Source organism: Hippopotamus amphibius, chromosome 1 (genome assembly GCF_030028045.1).
Source record: "Hippopotamus amphibius kiboko isolate mHipAmp2 chromosome 1, mHipAmp2.hap2, whole genome shotgun sequence".
In the NCBI taxonomy this organism is placed as follows: Eukaryota; Metazoa; Chordata; class Mammalia; order Artiodactyla; family Hippopotamidae; genus Hippopotamus; species Hippopotamus amphibius.
Window position 1 is genome coordinate 131,699,594 of NC_080186.1, and position 20,181 is coordinate 131,719,774.

At 53.7% G+C, this 20,181-nt stretch overlaps 1 protein-coding gene across 1 annotated transcript in view; it reads right to left on the minus strand.

The window, feature by feature from the left end:
- NEURL1B (neuralized E3 ubiquitin protein ligase 1B) overlaps window positions 1-19,923 on the minus strand; it is a 45,446-nt gene extending 25,523 nt beyond the window's left edge. Inside the window, exon 1 of the mRNA XM_057729019.1 lies at window positions 19,755-19,923. Coding sequence (XP_057585002.1) covers window positions 19,755-19,785 — 31 coding nt within the window. The 5' untranslated portion in view covers window positions 19,786-19,923. The remainder of the gene's footprint in view (window positions 1-19,754) is intronic.
- Window positions 19,924-20,181: the final 258 nt, after the last annotated feature.

Here is a 20,181-nt window from a genome sequence, read left to right on the forward strand (position 1 = left end):
CAGCAGAAGCTGAATTACAATTTTCATGGCAAATGCTTACAAATCACAGGCAGCCCCTGGCACCCAATGATCTGTAGAATGGCGACCCCAGGGAATGAGAGTCCGCTGTAGGACTATTCTTCCCACGCCAGCCACAGGGTTCACTGGGCTCTGGGCACATCATGGGGTTCAGTTAATATTGAGGCTAAGGGGAGCGGGGACAGGAGAAAATGAAGAGAGAAAGGCAATGACGAGGCAGGCACGCCGTGGCTCCCCTCCCCAGGCCCGAGGGGAAGGAAGCCCTAGCCTCTGAGGTAGGAATTCCTGCCGGGAAGCTGGGACACCCTTCTCCAAACAGAAGCCACTGACCCATAGGAGGCAAAATAGAAGGAATAAAGCCAAGAATAAATAAGAAAACAAAAACCCTTAAGGGACCTTGGTCATTCATCCATTCAACAAATGTTTAGTGAGCACGTAGAATGTGCCAGCTACCATATTAGGCACTAGAAATACAGCCATCATCAAGACACAAAATGTTCCCACTCGGATGGCTCTGACATTCCAGTGGGCAAAGCTAGGCAATAAATAAAAAGTACCCTGCCTGGTGGGATGCAGCCAAGGGAGGGGGCAGAAAGGAGTGTCATGTTAGGCAGAATTTTCAGGGAGGGTCTCTCTGATGAGTGACTTTTTAGCAGAGACATGAAGGAGGTGAAGGTATCTGGCAGAAGAGCATTCCAGGCAGGGGTAACAGCAAGTGCAAAGGCCCTGTGGTGAGAATGTGCTCATGTGGCTGCAATGGTGTCAGTGGATTGGGAGTGGAAGGCAATGAGAGCAGAGCTGGAGTGGTAGGGAATAGGGGGTGGGGAAGAGACCATATGTTTGTGGTTTGTTTTTTCTTTAACTGTTTTACTCTGAGTGAGATGGGGCATTACTGGAGGTTTAGAGCAAAGAAATGGTAGGAATGTTCAGGCCACGGTGGAGAGAGTGCTGTTGATGAGGGAGGTGGGTAGGGAAGCTGGGGGCTAGGACGAGATTGCTAGATTATTCCAGGGCAGAGATGACGGTGGCTCAGGTTGGGAGGGGGTAGGTGTGAGTAAAGGTGGTGAGAAGGGGTCTAAGTCTGGATATGTTTTGGAGGTAGTAGAGGTTTGGAGGTTTTTGTTTTTCATGAGAGAAACAAAAAACATTCAACACACAGTTGGCCCTCTGTTTCTGGGTTCTGTGTCAGCGGATTCAACCAACCATGGATTGAAAAATATTTGGGGGATGGTTAAAAAGATTCCAGAAAATTCCAAAACTCAAAACTTGAATTTGCTGTGACCCGGCAACTGCTTCCATAGCATTTACATTGTATTTACAACGATGTACATAGCATTTACATTGTATGAGGTATTATAAGTAATCTCGAGATGATTTAAAGTATAAGGGAGGATATGTGCAGGTTATATGCAAATACTATGCCATTTGATACAAGGGATTTGGGCATCTGAGGATTTTGGTATCTGTGGGGGGTCCTGGAACTGATCCTCCCGCCCCCAGGATACTGAGGAATGACTGTCTTTGCTTTGGATATTTAAACTGTATACAATAAATATAGTTTAAACTATATTTTCAAAATATATAAAATTTTTTAAAAGGCCTTTTGGATCTATGACAGATACTTGAAGGGGAAGCAGAGAGGCAGTAAGGAAGGATTGGGAGATACCAGAGCATGGACTCTGGAGAGCAGGGACTTGTCCATTTCATCTGTTATTCCCCCGAGCCCAGCAAAGAGCTGGCACACACCAGGCACTTGATAAATGCCAGCTGCTGCCTTTTTAATAGAGCTAGAGCAGACCTCAGAGAGCATCTCTTCATGTAAGCCATTTTGCAGATGGGAAAAATGAGTCCACAAAGGGAGAAGGAGCCCATCCAATCTCAAGGTCACTTAGGTTCTGGGCAGGAACCCCTTTCTCGGGGTCTCCTGGCTGACTACCTCTGACACAGGAAGGCAGAATGTCAGAGGTCACTCCCACCCAAGGAGGGTAAAGGGAGCCCTGGAGGGACTGGCCAAGCACCACTTCCCACAGGCCCTGGACCATCATGAAAATGGCCAGTTTTCTGCAGCTCCTACAGCATTTAGCCCCGTGGGCATGGGCTGCACCTGTCTGCCCAGCGTCTGTTCCTCCTTTTCTGGTTACTGTGCTGCAGTTCTCCTGGGGAGATCTATGAGGGTGAGTCAAAAATTAGCCGCACTCCGGTTATATTAAAACTTCTATAAATTCTACAGCCAGAGTATGGATAATATTTGACTCACCCTTGTAGCTTCTCCCCAACTAGTGGGTTGATCTCACCCCAACTCTAGAAATTTGGGTATGATGAGGCCTGGCCAATCAGATCACTGTAAACTTTTCGGGTAGGGGAGTCCTCTTTTGCTTATAAGCCAGGTTGAGCTAGATTTCTGATACTTGCAACCACAACTGTCCTGACTGATAGTCACCATGCATTCAGTAACCTTGTGCGGGACACCAGCTTTGGCCTGGTTACTTGCCATGCATTTCCTCATTTAATCTTTATAATAACCCTGTGAGGTAAGGACTACCATTATCCTCATCATGCAGATGAAGATGTAGCGTTTCAGACAGGTTGATTTATTTGCCTAAAGTCACACGGCTGGCTTAGCTAAAGGCAGAGCTGCAATTGAAACCAGGTTTGTGTGACCTCCATCCTGCCTTTGTAGTCATTTCACCATATTCTCTTTAGGAATTGACACAGGATAGACAGAAGGGCTGGGCTGTAGACCCTCGATGTAGGAGAGGGAGGCAAGAGACCACCTGTTAATTCCTTGTACCCCGACAAGGGCCTGCTAGGCATTGGACTGATGGATGAGGGCAGAAGGAAAAATGTTCACTCCATCCATCCATCCATCCATCCATCCATCCATCCATCCATCCATCCATCTACCTATCCATCCATCCAACCATCCATCCATTTATCCATCCATCCATGCATCCATCTATCCATTTGTCCATCCATTTGTCCATCTATCCATCTTTCCATTCATCCATCTATCCATCCATCCATCTACCTATCCATCCATCCAACCATCCATCCATTTATCCATCCATCCATGCATCCATCTATCCATTCATCCATCCATCTGTCCATCTGTCCATGTATCCATCTGTCCATCATCCATCCAAACACCCACCCATCCATCTTTTCTGCAGATGCATCTGCTGGTGTGAAGCACTGAGGGAGCACAATCCTGCCCTTGTAGAGATGAGCCTCTCCATGGAAGAGAAGACACAGAGATGAATAGACATGAACAACAGGGCCAATGATAACAATAGAGACCACATTAGACATTGGCACTGGGGGGCTATTAGGCCAGGGGCTGGGGGGCGGGGTGATGACCACTGAGTCAGGTCTTAAGGGAAGAGATGAGACATTCCAGGCAGAGGGAACACTAGGGGCAGAGGTGGGGAAAGCTGGACTTGGAGGGGAGGGTAAGTACTACAGTCGGAGTGGCAGAGGGCGTCTGAGGTCGGGCGGCCACTGCTTTGCAGGGGTGAGGGGTGAGGGTGCCATCGACGTCCTCAGGACCAGATGGGAAGGCCCTGAATGCCTGCCTGCGAGGCTCAGCGTGCACAGCATGGGAGAGAGAGTCCCGAGGGGCACCCAGCAGGGCAGGCCAGCACTGCCTCTGCGGGAGGGCTGCTGAGGCAGCGAGGAGGGTAGACACAGAGCCAGGCCGCAGGCCATCTCCAGAACCACACGGATAAGAGCAAGGGCCCACTGGACAGCAATACCGGCAGGACAAAAATCAAACGAGTGGGGGAGATACCGTCCAGGTATAAACGATCAGGAGAGGCCGCCCAGGACAGCAGAGCCTGCATTCTCAATGCGCACTGTGGCCTTGTACCAGCCACCCGACTCTGGGCGCCAGCTTCCTCCCGTGCCCAACAGGCCAGATTTTCTCCAAGGTCCCTGCAGCTGGCAAACTCTCCAGGAAACATTACATGGGACCAGAGATCAAAAGCACCAAAGAGCACAAGCCACCCTTATTTGATTATTTTTATCTCAGCTCCCATCACTGTTGTTTTTCCAACCTTATCTCTCAATCAGAGAGTTTCTTTACACAACTGGCTTGGGAATCCTAAGCAGATGTTCCTTCAGCGTGGTCGGGTGATTTCAGTGGATGCTGGGGTGGGGAGAAATACTGCCTTGTTACTATAAGGGGAAGTTTCCTGCTAAACCAGCTATATGTTAGGGTAAAAGGCAAGCAACCAGCAAAGTTTACATATTTGTTTAATTTTGATTACAGGATCCAACTTCCTTCGGGGCATGAGGGATAAACACTATATTTTTCCCTCCTCTGAGGCCAGAGTCCTGATGTGAGATAAAGAAAACCAGAGTGAAAAAGTCTCTAAGAGGATGTGTTATTTACACAAACTGAAAATGCTTAAAATGAAAGAACAACAAGAAGCAATCTCCAAATTGTACACCAGCATCTGCTTTTAGCTCAGCTCAGGGAAAGCAGCTTCCACATGGAACAGAAAACTGTGGCCATGCAACCCAGGGCCCTCGGAGACACATCCTAGTTCAGGGATGTCAATGGAAAACCTGAACTTTATCATTTAAATTATACCAAGAAACACTACAGCCATATTAGAGAAAGTTTGGGAAGAAGGAGGAAACTTCCCCTCTTCTCTCCACATTTACACTTTAACTCACAACACAATTTTTCATCTTCCCTGCCTGACCCTTACCCACGGAAGAACCGCTGGCTGTGCCCTCACTATGCGCCGTGTCTTGGGCTGGATGTTTTTAATACATGGTTGTAGGTAATTCTCAATACAAATCTTCACCCAGCATTATTGCCTGCGTTTTCCGGGAAAAGACACTTCCTGCAGCTACAAGGAGACGTGAACCCAGCTCTGTCTGCCCCCAAACCGGTGCTCTTTCCTCCTGTCCCTTCTTCCATAAGTAGAACAGAAGTACTAAGCACTAAGTAGTACTGAGTACCTTTTTTAACTTCCTCGCAATCAGAGCACACGTTTCACTTTGCCTCCTGCCTTTTCTTTCCTAACTCAACATTACATAAAAAGGGTTTTTTCCCACATGGCTCCCGAGCATTCACTGTGCTATGTTTCACGGCTGCAGAATATTCCAGCGAGAGCCAAAATGTCTCCTGCTGTTCCCCTCCTGGTGATCACTTCAGCTGTTCCCCCAAATGGCTGGGTCCACAGGCACAGAGGTTCCCGGCTGCTGGCGCCAAGAGCTGATTCAAATGGACACCCCGTCACTCGTGAGAAAACCTTCTGCCGGGGAGAGGGCCCCACCCCACGCCAGGGACCAGACCCTTCCCTCCCGTGCAAGGCCGGGGGTGCTGCCTCTGGCTGGTGAGCCCCTCCCCTCTCTGGCCAGGAACTTGGTCCAGAGACTCTAAGAACAAGGCGGGGGGAGGGCGTTTCTATGCAGTGGGAACCTAGGGGAGACCTCTGCAGTCCCTTTCTGTGTGTAGGAAGGAGGGGACAGTCCCGGCCCACCCCTCGTGGTTAACCAAAGACTGCTCCGGCCGGCCCTGCCAAGACCAGAGACGAGGGTCTTTCCAGCGTCCAGTCAAGGAAGCAATGCCCCACTCGAAAATGCATAAGCAGAGATTTTGGGGGTGGGTGATGAGTGGCTGTGGGTATTTAGGGAGGAGGGGGCTCTGCTCTGGCTAAACCACTGTTGCCACTGCCAGCCTTGGGCTGGTCCTTCAGGAGGGCAGGGGGACATCAGAACCGCTCCGGGGGGCTGCTTTGGGGCTTACTCAAATCAGTGCTTTAGAACGGCCCTCACGGGCTCTGGGTTCGAGCCTGTGCTCTGCTGCTGATTTGTCTGAGGGGCCTTCGGGCAAGTCATCCTCTGTGAATAGTGTGTGAAAGCAGAGCTCGGTCTCAGGCTGCCTCAGGCTGCCGAGAGGGGCAGGCGAGGAGAGCACAGAAGGCTCCAGGCAGGAGACCCAGCACTCAACGGATGTGCGCTAAATGTGCCTTCCCTCCCCCGCGGGGAACATCAGGTCCAACCCCCGGGCGAGCGCCTCACTCCATCTCTCCCACACTCTTATTTTCTAAATCTCAATTTGAGAGGCGTTAAAAAGAGCGCAGGCTTGGAGTCAGACAGACGGGGGGTTAAACTCTGGTTTTGTTGTTTCGTAGCTGTGTGATCTTGAGGTACGTGCTTAACTTCTCTGGGCCCCCCAACCAGACCTAGAAAACTGGTAAGAGTGATCTCCACCCTGCACGATTGCTGTGGGGATGAACGAGGCCAACCGGTCAGACACTGTGTAGCATGTAGTAGGTGTTCACTTAACACTGGGTCCCACATCCCCGCTCCGCCCCCGCCCTTAGCTACCTTATTTAGTTCCTTTGCCAAGAAAAGGTTTACTCCTGGGTTGGAGATGGCTACTTGTGGGTCCAGGGAATATATCCTGCAACGTTTCTCCCATGGAAGGCTGATAACCTTGGCTAGGAAAGGCCTCTTGAAAACCCCAGGCTCCCTTTCCCTGGGTGTCCAAGGACAGAGGCCTATTTTTAAGCCATCCCATCAGCATCCCAAATGTGCACTCTGCCACCCCTGAATGCTGCCTGCTCATTGCCCCAACCCAGCCTCTCCTTTGATCTAAAAAGAGCCCAAGGAAATGGCATTTACAGCCAGGAGGATGGCAGGAAGCAACAGCTCTGGCTTCTCTGGCCGCCAAGATGACGGCCTCCAGCGTGCTGGCATTCAGCAGATGGCATTCTGGCTGAAATTTTCAGCAGATTCTGCTCCACCGGGAAAGGGAATTGCCAACTGCGGGGACCATGTATTCTGCCCCCTCCCTCTCACCAGCGGATTTAACTAGCCTTTTCCTGAGCCCTGGTTACATGCTGGCACGGGTCTTTGTATATTGAGTTTACAGTCTTAAACAACCCTGCAGGGTAGGTTTTACCACCTTCATTTTCCAGATGAGGAAACCAAGGCAGCAGAGGTGGGTGGTGGCAGGAGAGGGCCAGGCTCAGGCCCTTCCTCCCACCCTCCTCCCCTCTCCAAGGCCTGTGGCCTTTGGGGGCCGGGGCCATGGGCCTGGCTAAGCATAATGAAAGCTATAGGGGCCTCTCTCCCTCCAAAAACACAGCCATGCTCCACTCACACAACTTAACATACAACTTCCAGGGCTTCCTGAACCCAAGCAACATCCAGCCTCAGGCTGTGGACCTTCAGTAAGAAGTCTCTGGTCCAAGTGACACTGGTAGAAAGCAACATGGTGCACGTGTGTGTGCGTGTGTGTGTGTGTGTGCACACGCGTGTGCTTTAAAAAAGAAAAGGCAAGGTTGGTATTTGGCAAGGCTTCCTGTCACCCCAAGCAGGGGAGGGATATTGGTCTTCTTTGGCAACAGAGAGCACCTTTTCTATTGGTGGATTTGAAAGTGGGTTAGAAAAAAAAAATAACCAAGCCTCCCTCATCTCTGCCAAGAAGGGCAGTGACACGCACCCAGGAGACAGATGCCAGCCCAATGCGACTTTGTTCTCTGTTTCGGAGGCCTGGTCGGCCAGCACCCAGGATGGAAAGGGGCCAGCCCGCACTGGAAACCGGGCTCCTCCCTGCTCCTCCCCACTCCTGTTCTTTGCAAACAGAACCCGGTCAGCGCAGTGCCGCCGGGAAGGCCCAACACTGCTGTCAACAGCTGTGAGGAGGCCCGGGAGGGAGACCGGAGGTCCCGTGACACTGCTCATTGGGAGAAAAGCCCACTCCTTCCAGGTCTGAGTGGCAGCCCTCTTGGCTCAAGTGGGCTCAGATGTACTGAGTCCCCAGGGAGTGAGGTTATCCCAGTGCCCCCTCCAAGTGTGCTCAACAGAGTCGGGATTCCCAGGCCGGCTCCGACCCTCCGCTGGGCCCCTCGGTTGAGGTCTCTCCTTGATAAAGGGACCCAGGAAACTCCAGCTTCACAAGTGCCGGCTCCCGGGGTTAGGGCCCCACTGCTGCGGAGGGTGGGGGGAATGTGCCTTCATTCTTTCTCAAGTACATCACTTCCTCCTTCATCTGACATTTACGGAGCATCCGCTCCATGCCAGGGCCACGCTGGCTGCAGGGACGCACACGCCGACAAGTCACACACAGCCCCTGTCCCCGGAGCTGAGAGATCAGCAGGGGGGATGGACACAGACACCATGACTGCACAGGGTGGTCAGCACGGAGGGCTGGGGCCACAGGGATGCTTCTCAGAGTGGCTGCTCTGCAGTCTGAGGAAGAAGCGGCTTGAGGGGGGTGGGTGATAAAGGATGGGGAACTGTGTTTCAGGCAGAGGCAACAGCACAGGCAAAGGCCTGGAGGTGAGACCAAGCTGAGTGCACCAGGGGAACTGCAGGGAATAGAGTGTGGAAGGGAGAGGGGAAGGTGGAGAGGGGGTCAGGGGCTGTATCACAAAGGGTCTTAAAGGCCCAGCAGAGGAGGTTAAGGTCCTCAAGAAGGCTCTGGGGGCCACTGAAGGGCTTGGAGCAGGGAAAGAACCTCTGAGGATCCATCTCTCTGAAGAATGAGATTCAAATCCTGGGTCTTCCCATAGAAACTGTCCGTTCCTCTCTTCCCTGCCTATCAAAACATCCGGCAAGCGGGCGCGGGAAAACTAGTCCAGGTTTGAATGTTGCTTCCAACGGCTGGCACGGTCCTGCCCCTCAACACCTGCTTCTTCTCCAGGCAGCTTCTGGCAGCTGCCTGCTGATAAACCAGCTGACTGGCCAGCTTTCTCCTTCTCTTTGCCCCGAGGGCAGCCCCTCCCCCAACCTGGGTGGTGCCCAGAAGTCTGGCTGTGTTCACTATCCTCGGTCCTAGGTGGGCAGCTACAGGGCCCCTGTCCCAACTTTGAAATGACAGGTCTACTGGCCCTGCTTTTCAGGATCAAAAGCAGCTGGAAACTCTCCCTGAACACCACTGTTCTTGCTCCTGGAGCTGAGGAAACGCTCTTCCCAAGCTCCATGGCTGGGTGGTGTTGGCTGGCCCCGAGGAGTAGGAGCCCAAATCTGTGGCACTCCCAGTGTGTGCCAGGGGCTCACCACGTGGCCCAGTCACTCATGGCCACACCCTGCCAGGTGGCTTCCAAGTGAAGAACCTGAGGCCCAGAGAGGTGGACGTCCTGGCCAGAGGCCACCCAGCCTGTAAGGGCAGTGCCTCGTTTTGAATGTGGTCCTATCTCACCCTGAAGGTTGCATCCTTCCTGTTTTAGGCCTCATTCTCCCCAGAGGGAGGAGTCTCTCCCTTACCCCCTGACCTGCAAGAAAAAAGCAGGCTATGTACAAATGCATAAGCCACCTTCTGGGACAGAGGTGGAGTGAGGCCCTGGCTTGGTCTCAGGGAGGGAGAGGGGGGTGGATGCCATCCCTCAGCCTGTTTTGAGCAACTCAAAGGCCATGGGTTGGCAGAACTTGGGGTGAACAATAAGCAGCGTCTAAAAAAGGAAAGCAGTGGCAGATTACAGCAGGGGGATGGAGCCCCAGAGCCTAAGGTCCCCAAGGTCCGAAAGGGGGTTGGAGGTGGGGTGTGATTAGAGAGGCAGACCGCCCAGGGGGCCATCCAGAGCCTGCGGCTGGCCCTCTGCCCACCAGACATCTGGTGATCCTCCTGACAGTGCTTAAGGAGGTGACTGCTACCAGACCCACTGCCGGTGAGGAAGGGAGGCTCAGAGAGGCTGGGAGAGCTGCCAAGGCCACACAGCCAGGAAGTGGCAGAGTTAGCATTGAAACCATAGCAGCCTGGCTCCCAAGGTTAGGAAAAGGATGCTATGAGTGCTTCAGGCAAAGTGTAGAAGTAATCCCTTCAGGGAAGGAACAGAGCCTGGTACACAGTAGGTCCTCAACTAAGGTAGGTTCTTTTCCTGCCATGTTTGGCTTTGATGCCCACAGAAGAGTGACTCAAGGGTGCCCCTTCCACTCTCCTTCCTTCTCCAAAGATCCAGCTTTCTCCTTCCTCTCCCCCTCATCTGTCAGACTGGCCTTTTTCCAAATGCCTGAGGGCTCCCGAGAGCCCTTGAGTGCGGACTGAGACCGCCTTCAGGAAGCCTGCATGGGCTTCTGCCCCTTGACCCAAGAGGTCAAGGATAAATGTTGGAAATGCAAACTCAGGAGTCCTGATAAGAATCTCCATTTCATACATCCTAAGCTCTGATGATCTGAGAGTCGTTGGCTCATTGGGGCCTCTCTATACCCCTATGAACTCATTTCCCAGATGAGGACATCAGGTTCAGACGGGGAGGGGCTGGCCCAAGGTCCCTGGCAAAGAGGGTGAGGCATGCCCAGTTACAGAGTCCCCATCTTATGGGGCTCAGAAGTTGGCTCAGACTTCTTATGGAGTCTCCTGTTTATTTCTCATCACAGTCTCATGAGGGAAGCACCATCATTCTCCCCATCCTAAAGATGGGAAATGAAGGTTCAGAGAGGGGAAGTGACTTGTCCAGGGTCACACAGCTTAGATATAGAAGAACTGAGATTTGAACATGAGACTACCTCCAAAACCAGTGCTGTTTCAGCCATCTCTCTTGGGATTCCAGCCAAAGACCCCATCTGGTATCTCTGCGTGACCCTTTGCAAGGCTCTTGTCCTCTATGTCCTGACCTGCCAAATGGGATGTGTGACGTGGTGATTCTGAGCATTCTCGGAATTTTTGAGATGGGTGGGTGTGTGTGCCCACCCACCTCATTAATCCATCATCCTTGGAGAAGAGGAACGAAAACACGTGTCTGGGGGATATAGTTATGATATAAACAATGTGTAATGTTGAGGATGTAAACGGAACACACTTGTTAATAGGTGTGGGCATGGTGCCGACTGCCAGTACGGCCCCAGATGCCCCCACACCACCCGTATCCCCAAAAGGTTTACTCATTAAAGAACTTTCTCCCCTCTGCCCAGAGGTGAGGCAAGAGGCCAGCTCTGAGCTGCCCTGAGTCCTGGTAATAAGGAGAATGAAGAGGAAGGGATGAGAGTGAGCTGGGACTGATGTGCAAGCGTGGCAGCTGCTCAGAAGTACCTGCTGCCAAGTGTGGAAAAGTGCTGAGGCTGGGAGGTCACGGGAGAGGGGATGGGCCCGGGACGGGGCAGATGGTTTCATCTTTCTGTGCCTCAGTTTGCCAATCTGAAAAATGGGGCTAAAACCTCCCACCATGCAGAACTGGCAGGGAGATTAGGTAAGTGAGAGATTATGAAGGGCCCTCCATGCTTTCAGCAGATAAGCACTGGCTAGTACTTCCTATAAGACCCCAGGGTCAAAAGGCACCTTAACAGACAATTCATCCTGGATCCATCTGATGCTCCGGTTGCCTCTACAATGACCATGTCAAGTCCCATTGGGCTAAACACCAGTGCCACTCCAGCAAAGGGCACTTTCCCCTGCCCTCATTCTACTTCCAGAGAGCCTCCACAGTTAGAAAGTTCTTCCTCTGACTGAGCTGAAATCTCATATGATGTCCGCACATGTCTGGTCATGTCTGTGTTTGGTCCACAGCACCCTTCCCTATCAAGTCTGCTCCCTGCCTTTTGGATCTGCGGGGTAGCTGTCAGGTTCCAGGGGTCCCCAGGCTATGCTGCTGGGATCCTCTACCCCTCTGGGGCTGACACAGCTCTTGCTTTGCTCTCTAGAAAACTCTCAGAACAACAGTCGTCCTCTGGCCTGCCTTGGAAGGGGGCTAGAGATCTATACATAGACTTTGGGAGTATCAGCTGGGGTCCCTACAGCGAACCATAAGCCACCAGGAGAGTGGCCCCACCCTACCATGCCTAGAGGTGGGATGTGAGACCAATAACCTCAGATGTAGGTGAGTAACTAAAAAGAAATCTGGCAGGCAAATCTAAATGCTCACGGGTTTCTGCTCAATACTATGAAGGCTTCCAGGGCACATGTGAAATGCCCTCCACCTGACCCCCTGTCCTGACCTGGCGGTCATCCATCCCACATCAACATCCCTTCCTTCTAGTGGGAATTATGTTGGACTCCCCAAGCTGTGTGCCCTTGGGCGCATTACTTGCCCTCTCTGTTCTCTCAATAGTTACATGGGACTAAAATTAGTAGCTCTCTCACAGGGCTCATCCTGAGGGCTAAATGCAAGTACCTGCTGAGAACAGTGTCTGGCACAGCCTGGCTGAGTGATACAAGCTAGCGGTTATTATTATTCTTTTGTGCCTGTCTCCCTTGGGAGCGCCGGGCCCAGCCGGGAGCAGGGGCTTGTTTGCCTAGTGAATAAATAATCATAGCAGGGGCCCCCTGTGAGCACTCGCTATCTGTCAGATGCTTTGCAGGCTTGAGACGTAACATCACTATCTCTTTTCTGCAGAAAAGGGAATCAAAGCTTAGAGAGGTCAAGGCGTTCGTCTGGATAATAAGGGGCAGAGCCAAGACTCAGACCCAGGGTTGGAGACTCCCAGCCTGTGCCATTACCAACTCTGCTAATAATGACAGCACAGCTGGGGGACAGGATGCTCCTGGCCTGCAGGAAAGCCTGGGTGCAGGGCGACAAAAGGCTCTCACCTGGCCCTAGGCCCTTGCCAACTGACTGGTAGGGGCTGCCTGGAGCTCCGGGTAGCAGCCAGGCTCAGGGGAGAGGATGTGGGTGCACGGTGACACCTGCCAGTGGGAAGTGGGGGTGGCCAAGCACGGGCCAGCTTTTACCAGGCAGACACGTCAGAAGCCGGAGCCTTGATCGGGCAGGAGGATGGGGTTCACCTATTCTCCTCCAGGGCAGGATTCCCAGAGGCCACATCCACCTTTTGAGTTAGAGTCTCCAGGCCTGGGGTGAGGTGGGTGAGGTTGGGGGGCTGGACTTTTTCTAAGGGGAGCTTCATTCTGGCTTCTGAAGACAGAGGTAATTCACCTTCCCAGGACAAAGAGGGTGAGAAGGTGCGCCTGCAGGGACAGCTTGTGGGGAGGGGGGGACTCAGGAGCTCAGGATGAGGACAAGGGGCAGCAGTCCCAAGAAGCCCCAGGGGACAGTGCCCCATAGTGATGGGGGAGGGGGCTTTAGGGTCAGGCAGGCTTGGGATTAAACTCTGCTCTGCCGCGTCCTAGCCGCCCGACCCGAGGCAGGGCTCAGGACCCTTCTGAGCTCAGTTTCCTCATCTGTGAAGTGGGAGACTACTTCTGGAAGGCTCATCCTGATGGTTTAAAGGGGATGAAACAGAAAAAGGGGCTGGCATGGGGAGGGTGTGCTGCAGCTCTGACCACTCAGCTACACCCTCCAGGTGGGCGCTCACAACCTACCACACGCTGGCCCCTTTCCTCTTCCCTCTCTGCTCTAAGCTCTCACCACACACCTGGCTTCTGGTCTTCTATTTTAAGCCCTCATAGAGCACCACCAAGTACAGAAAGCCCTTTGGTCCAAAAGAGGACAGAGCTGACTCTTCTTGTCCACGGGGAAGATTAAACAACCTGTTCTGAGCAGCCTTTGGGGCCCAGCCCAGCAAACAGCACATCATCCCGGTGGGGAGTGTGGCAGCAGAGAAAGCTGAGTCTCCTGACTGCAAGCTGGTCTGCAAGAAACCCCTCTTCCTCCGACCTGATCTCTATCCACCGCTCTGACCTCATATTACCACCCCTACTTGCACTGGGACCCCCAGAATTCTGCAGCTCCCCCTTCACATGCCCTGTTCTCCCTCCCCTCAGGCCTTTGCACATCTAACCCTCTGCCTTGAACAGACTTTCCCATTCCCTTGTGGTTAACGTCTCTGATTTCTGGTCTCAGCTGGACAGCACCTCCTCCAGGAAGCCTTCCCTGCTTCCTCCTCTAGGCTCTTACCGCCTCCTGGGCTCCCCCTCCCCCACTTACCATAACTGCCCTGTTCTTATTGGTCTCTCCCACTAGACCTGAAAGTTTGGTGAGCCAATGCAAACTGCAAAATGCAACCTGCCAGACAGATTCTTCTCATCAGAAATGAGGTGTCTTGGACAGGGCTCAAGGAACCCTGGGGAACTGCTGCCAGAGCTATGAAAGGGATGCCTCCCAACCCAGCCCCTCAGCTCGAGGCTCGTGGTCACCTGGGGCAGGGCTTTCAAGGCAGAAAGTGAAGGGCACTTGTCAGCCAGCCCCATCTAGGGACCCCAGGGGCAGGCCTGAGGCCTCTGCTTTCCACGGTGGCAACAATAAGCATGACAGCCACTCTGGGCATTGTGCTAAAGCCTCTGGCCGCTCGGCTCTGTTTAATGCTCACTCCCTCCAACCGCAAGGGAGCTACACATCCTCCCCACTTCCAGGGAGGAAACTGAGGCACAGAGAGGGGGGTCTTTGCCCAACATCACTCCACTGGGAAATGGCTGAGCTGAGATCTGAACCCAGGCAGCCTGACTCCAAGATGCGTGTCTAGACCCGGACACCCGACCTCCCGCTGCTGCAGACCAGCGAGTGATCTCACCACAACCCTTAACCACTGCCACTGGTGGAGAGAAACACATTTGACACTGTGACATGCAACACACATACATGCACAACAGAAGCAAAAGGTTTTGAGGCAAAAATACTCTTCCTACATGAATGTACTCGATATTTTAGATGTTTTATTTTTCGTTCTATTCTATCTCATTAAAGACTTTTTAAAAAGCTGGTTGCATATGACCCACAGTAGACAGACCACTTGATCTGGTGGCCAGGCCTTGTTTGGGGGTGTCGGTCCCTCCTTTTCTGAGGCACAGAGTAGCAGTACTTTATGATCTGTAGTCATATAACCAACTACATCACCTGCTTTACGAGAGAATTCTACCCCTCTTCCACCAGTGGCCAGCTCCCCTGGTGACTGCCAGTGGCTGTCCATCTCACTCATGGCTGAACCCCAGGGCTAGCACACAGATGTGCCCAGTAGATGTCAGAGAGATGAACACAGGTGCTCACTCAGGAAAATGCAGGGCAGGGAACACCCCAGAGTCACCTGAGCTTGGGTGCACAGCACTTCATCAGAGATCAGCATGCTTTTGGGGCAACCAAGCCACAGAAGACCCTACAGGCAGGCAGAAAAAGATGACATTTGAATGGGGAGGCAGACATTCACTTGGGCTTTCCTTCAGACATCGCTTCCTCCAGGAAGCCTTCCCTATGCCCATAGCCCCAGAGCTCCCTCCTTTCCTGCCTGGGGAGAGAGAGAGAGAGGGAAAGGAGAAGAGGTGGGATCAGAAAGAGGGTAAAAGCAGAGGGAGGCCCTAGTTCCTTCTGGCTCCAGAGTCTCCACAGGTAACTTCTCCACGTTTCCTACACATGGACAGACCCATTCCTGTTCCTCACGTCCCCTGATGGGTAAGACTGCTCCGCCCTTCCCTCCACCCCCTGCCCCCAGCCCCCAGCACCCTCGCAGGCCATCACCAAGGAGCCTTGACTCGTCAGGGCCCCTGCCCGTGTGCTGACAGCCTGGTAGGTTTCAGCGCTGTTGGAGGAACCACTATCCCTTTGAGAGGCTCTGGCTCAGGCCTCCTGCCCAACTGGGAGGCTATAAAAGTGATTCTTCACGACCTGTTGGGCGAGAGGCAGACGGGCCAGATAAGGCAGGCAAGCCCAACCTAACTCTATGTTGTGACGGGGTAAAAGAGGAAGAGTGGTGCAGAGAGAGAGGAATGTCACTGGTTGGGTCCTCCATGCAGCTACCGCGATGGCTGTGAGAGTGACAAAGGCCGCTGTCCTCCCGAGAGCTACATCCAGGGAAAAGAGTGGCTGCCGGGCCCTCGGAACATCACTGCCCACTGCCAGAGGACAGCAGATCTGACCAGCACTCACATGGCTCTGTATCCAGGTCAAATAAAGAAAGAGCCTCTACAGGGAGGGCCTCTGAGTGGGCCAGTAGGAGCAGGTGCTTCTGGTCTGGGCACAACATTTGCAGACTGACCATCTAGGTTAGGAAGACTGGTTCTCTCCCTTATACCAGCGCGCCTTTGTCCCTCTCTGAGCCTCCATCTGCCTCTCTGTAAGATGGGGATAAATATAGCCCCTCTAAAGTATTGTTAGGAGGATATGAAATAGGTAACATGAGTAAAGCCCTTGACTCAGGGCTTGGTACAGAGCAGGGTCAACACGCTCCCCTCATGCCAGAGCTCAGGACACCACTCATTGAACTAACACTAGAAAGAGCTGTTGACTTGGTCGAGCATGGACCGACTTAATGATTAAACCCGACCGGCAGTTTGAATTCAGCCTCTTCTCCAACTGGAACTGTGGGTGAACCCCAGAGGCGCATGGAGGGAAGGGATTGAAATGTGCTGGTGGGAGAAGGGGGAACGTTCCTCCTCCCATTCCCCTCCCTGCTGGAATTCTGCCCTCCCCTCCCCACACATGTTTACGCTTTTTTTCCTTTGCAAAACCCAGATTAAGGCTAAAGGAGTGCAGCAAAAGAGAACAACAGTGCGGTATAATGAACACGACAGACCTGAGTCTGCGAAGCCCAGGTTTGCCACTGCCTAACTGCGTGAATTGGGACAAGTGTCTCAACCTCTCTGTGCCTCAGTCTCCTCATCTGTAAAATGGAGGAGAAGGGCGTTTTGTTTTGCAGGACTGAACTGCAGCTGGAACGGGAACGGGTGATGCCCACGGTAAGAGCATAGTGAATGGGAGTTCCGTACTGACCCCTGCGCACTTGTTTATAGGGCATTGATCTGAATTGCTGACGCCCTTTGCGAGGGCCACCAAGGGGCTTCCCTTCAATCGATCATAAAAGACATTCCTTTTTTTGGAGCATTTCCTTATTGTATACAATAGCTCACCATGTGTACTCTGGGGCATCCAATAAATGGTATCTGAACCATGGATGGGGAGGCTACTGCATGTCAGGGGAATACTGCAGGACTTTGGAGCTAAATAAACCTGGATTTCAATCCCGGTTCTGCCAACTGGATGAACCATGTGAAATGGGATGAGTCATTTTTACCTCTCTGAGCCTTGGTTTCCTTATCTGTAAAATGGAGATGATAATCCCTACCTTGCAGGGCTGCTGAGAATTACATTCATTCATTCATTCAGCAAATATTTACTGAACATCTACTATGTCCTAGCCTAGCACCTGCTCCGGGTGCTGAATATACTGCAGTGAATAAAACAGACAAAATCCTCCCTGGGGAGACAGATGATCGCACGTGGTGATCCATGCTAAGAAAAAAACACAAAGTGGGGGGTGGGGTGGGGGGAGCTGGGGGCAGGGGCTGTGGCAGGAGCCGCGTGGAGCAGAGACCTGGAGGAAGCAGGGGGAAACCATGTGGAGGTCTGGGAGAAGAATGTACCAGGCAGAGGGATTGGCAAGTGCAGGAGCCTTGAGGAGAAGCGTGCTTGGCATGTAAATGAAGCCACATATGCAGGAAGCCTGGCATGGAATCCAGGTGCTCGGCAAATGCCAGCTCTCTATTTCAAGTCCCGTAAAGGAACCCCACGCATGTGTCCTTTTCTTGGGAACGATAGTGCAAAGATTTCTACAGGGCAACACTGAGCCAAGAGTTCTTTCAGCCTAAGATGCAGGCAACGTGTGAGCTCCGCCACCAGTTTTTGGGCCCCCGCCAGGCACCAGGCTCTGGGCTGGGCAACCAGGGATATAAGATGATCAAGACGTGGGCTCTGTCCTCAGTCAGCCCCAAGGCGAGTCGTGGAGACGGGTGACGACAATGCAAAGTGGTCCGATGAACAAGCAGAGACAAGAAGGTATTTAGGTGGCAGAGCAAAGAATGGGATTGGGTGTGGGTGGTCAGGGAAGGCTTCCCGGAGGAGGTGAGAACTGAGCTGGGTTTTGAAAGATGGACTAGACAGTGAAAGGATATTCCGGGTGTGGGGAGCATTGTGTACTGAGCACAGAGGTGTGAAAACGGCACAGTGTGTGTGAGAAACTAATTACGGGCAGGTCAGAAAACAAACGGTTCTTCGTGTTCTTGGCGCCTGTAGCCTGATGTGGCGCAGGAATGCCAGTTCTGTCTCCTTCCTCAAACTCGATGCAAGTTTCAGCCCCAGTGGAGTCTGAATTTTCCACACTTAACTACTGCCATGAGTAACCAACCTTAATCCTAGGCTCCCAGCCCGAGGTGGCCCAGTCCACAGAGAGAGGGCCAAGTGGGATGGAGACTACATAAATATCCAGCTATATTTAACCTGCCTGGTGTGTGTCTGTCCCTTCATCTACCCCAAGGCTGACCCACAGGTGGCAGACTGGCTTTTCTACTTGAACAGCATAAACATTTCTTAATTAAGAAATCTCACAAAGGGGCTCATATCTTTGTGGCTGGGGTGGGGTGGGGGCATCTGCTGCTCTATTTGCCAATATTCCTGGACACTCCTGGACTGGGTGGGTGAGTTCTCCCCATCTCCATCCCCATCCCCATCCCCACTCCCATCCTTATCCTGGCAATAGCCCTGGCCATAGGAGGTGTGGCCACTCTTGGGTAAGAGGACCTGGATTCAAATCCCACCTCTGCCACTGATTAACTGGTGACCCTCTGCTGATGACTTCACCTCTCTGAGAATTTGGTGAATTCTGTGTGCAGTGGCCTGAAAGCTGCCCAGGGACTTATAAAGTAGAAGGAAGGGCTCCTCTCTCATAAGCCAGCCTTGGGAATGTGGGGTTCAGCACCATCCATTTCAAACACTTCCAGGGGAAGAAATAATTATTTTTTGATATATAATTTTTTTTTTGGACACAGCTCTCCTAGAAGGGAGAGCTATATGGGACTGTTAGAACAGAGAGAAGGTGATACCTCCCTCTCCTCCTAAAACCTCACATATGTGTCTCTCACCCTCTGCCTAAAGGATGCTACAAATGCCCAGCCTTAAGGCAAAATAAAGATTTATCCTAAAGACTTGGCAGGGAGGAGGGTGGGCGGACAGACATGGGTCCCAATCCAGACACTGCCCCCACCCCCACTAGCAACATGACCTTGGGTGTGTCATTTCCCCGCCACTGAAACTCAGTTTCTTCATTATAAAATCGGAATACACACCTTTACCGTGAAGCTTCTTTGCACATACCGCGCTGGGGTATGCAAAGCGCCGGGCGCTGAGCCTCCAAGCCTTTGAGCAGCGCTGATCTATTCCCACAATTACCAGGTATTTTCTAGCAAGGCCTCCTCTGCCTTCACACTCCCACCTCCTCCCAGCTGTGGATCCCCTTACTCTGGCCCCAGAAATCCCGGGGTGGTGTTAACTAGGGGGCGATGCGCTGGGCAGCGGCGACTGCAAGGGGCTAGAGAGCCCCCAGCTGAGCTGACACCAGAGGGGGGCGCAGCCGGGGTACGCGTGGGAACGTGGCCAAACCAAGGCAGCATGTGCCGCGGGGGCGCTGAGCTGCTGGTAACTGAGGTACCCCTGCCAGCACCCCCCACTCTCAGCCGCTGCAGTCTCCGCGCAACCGGCGGCTTCTGGCCGTCGGAAGCCCTGCGGAACCCGGTTCCATTCACCCCCCACCCCCCACCCCCACCCCACCCCGGAGCGCCCCGGGCTGCTTCATCAGCGCCCTGGGGCTGGAACAAAGGCAAGGGGGCGCGCAGCATCGCCCCAACGGCCCCTTCGTGCATCTGGCCAAAGCCGGGAGAAAGAGCACCGGGGTCCCCAAGGTAACCAGGACGCGGTACCCGCCCTCCCGGAGCGCAAAACCCAGCCGCTCCGCGCGCGCTGAGCCGGGAGTCGGGAGGCACCGGAGACTCCAGTCCGCCGCGCCCGCCGAGGGCTTCAAGGGGGGTGGGGGGTGGGGTGGGATGGCTCTCCGGAAGTCACCCAGAGGGTCCCCCAAGGAGAGAAGAGCCCCGGCGCCCGCCTCCCGGGCAGGGCTCCCCGGCGTACCTGGCAGGGTCCTATGCACAGTGTTGCCCATCGCTGCGTCGGGGCGCGGCGTTGGCGGTGGCGCGCTCGAGACGCACGGAGGCTACATACGCGGTGGGCCGGGGACCCGGGCCGGGGTCGGGCTCCGGGGCATCGCGGCTGCACTCGCGAGCCGGCGGGCGGCAGCTGGGGCGGGTGCCGTGAGGGAAGCAACGGCAGGAGGAGGAGGCGGAGCCACCGGCCCGGGCCTGCCGGCTCCGCCCCCGCCTCCCGCCGCCTCCAACCACGCGGGGAGGGGCGGGGCCCCGGCCGCCGCATCTTTTGAAAGTTTGCACCGGGAGGCGGGAGGGGAACGGCTCAGCATCCCGCGCTCGCTGCTCCCGCGCCCGGGGAAGGAAGGCGCGCTGGGCGGCTGGGCGCCCTCAGGGTGCCAGGCTCGTCGGCCTGC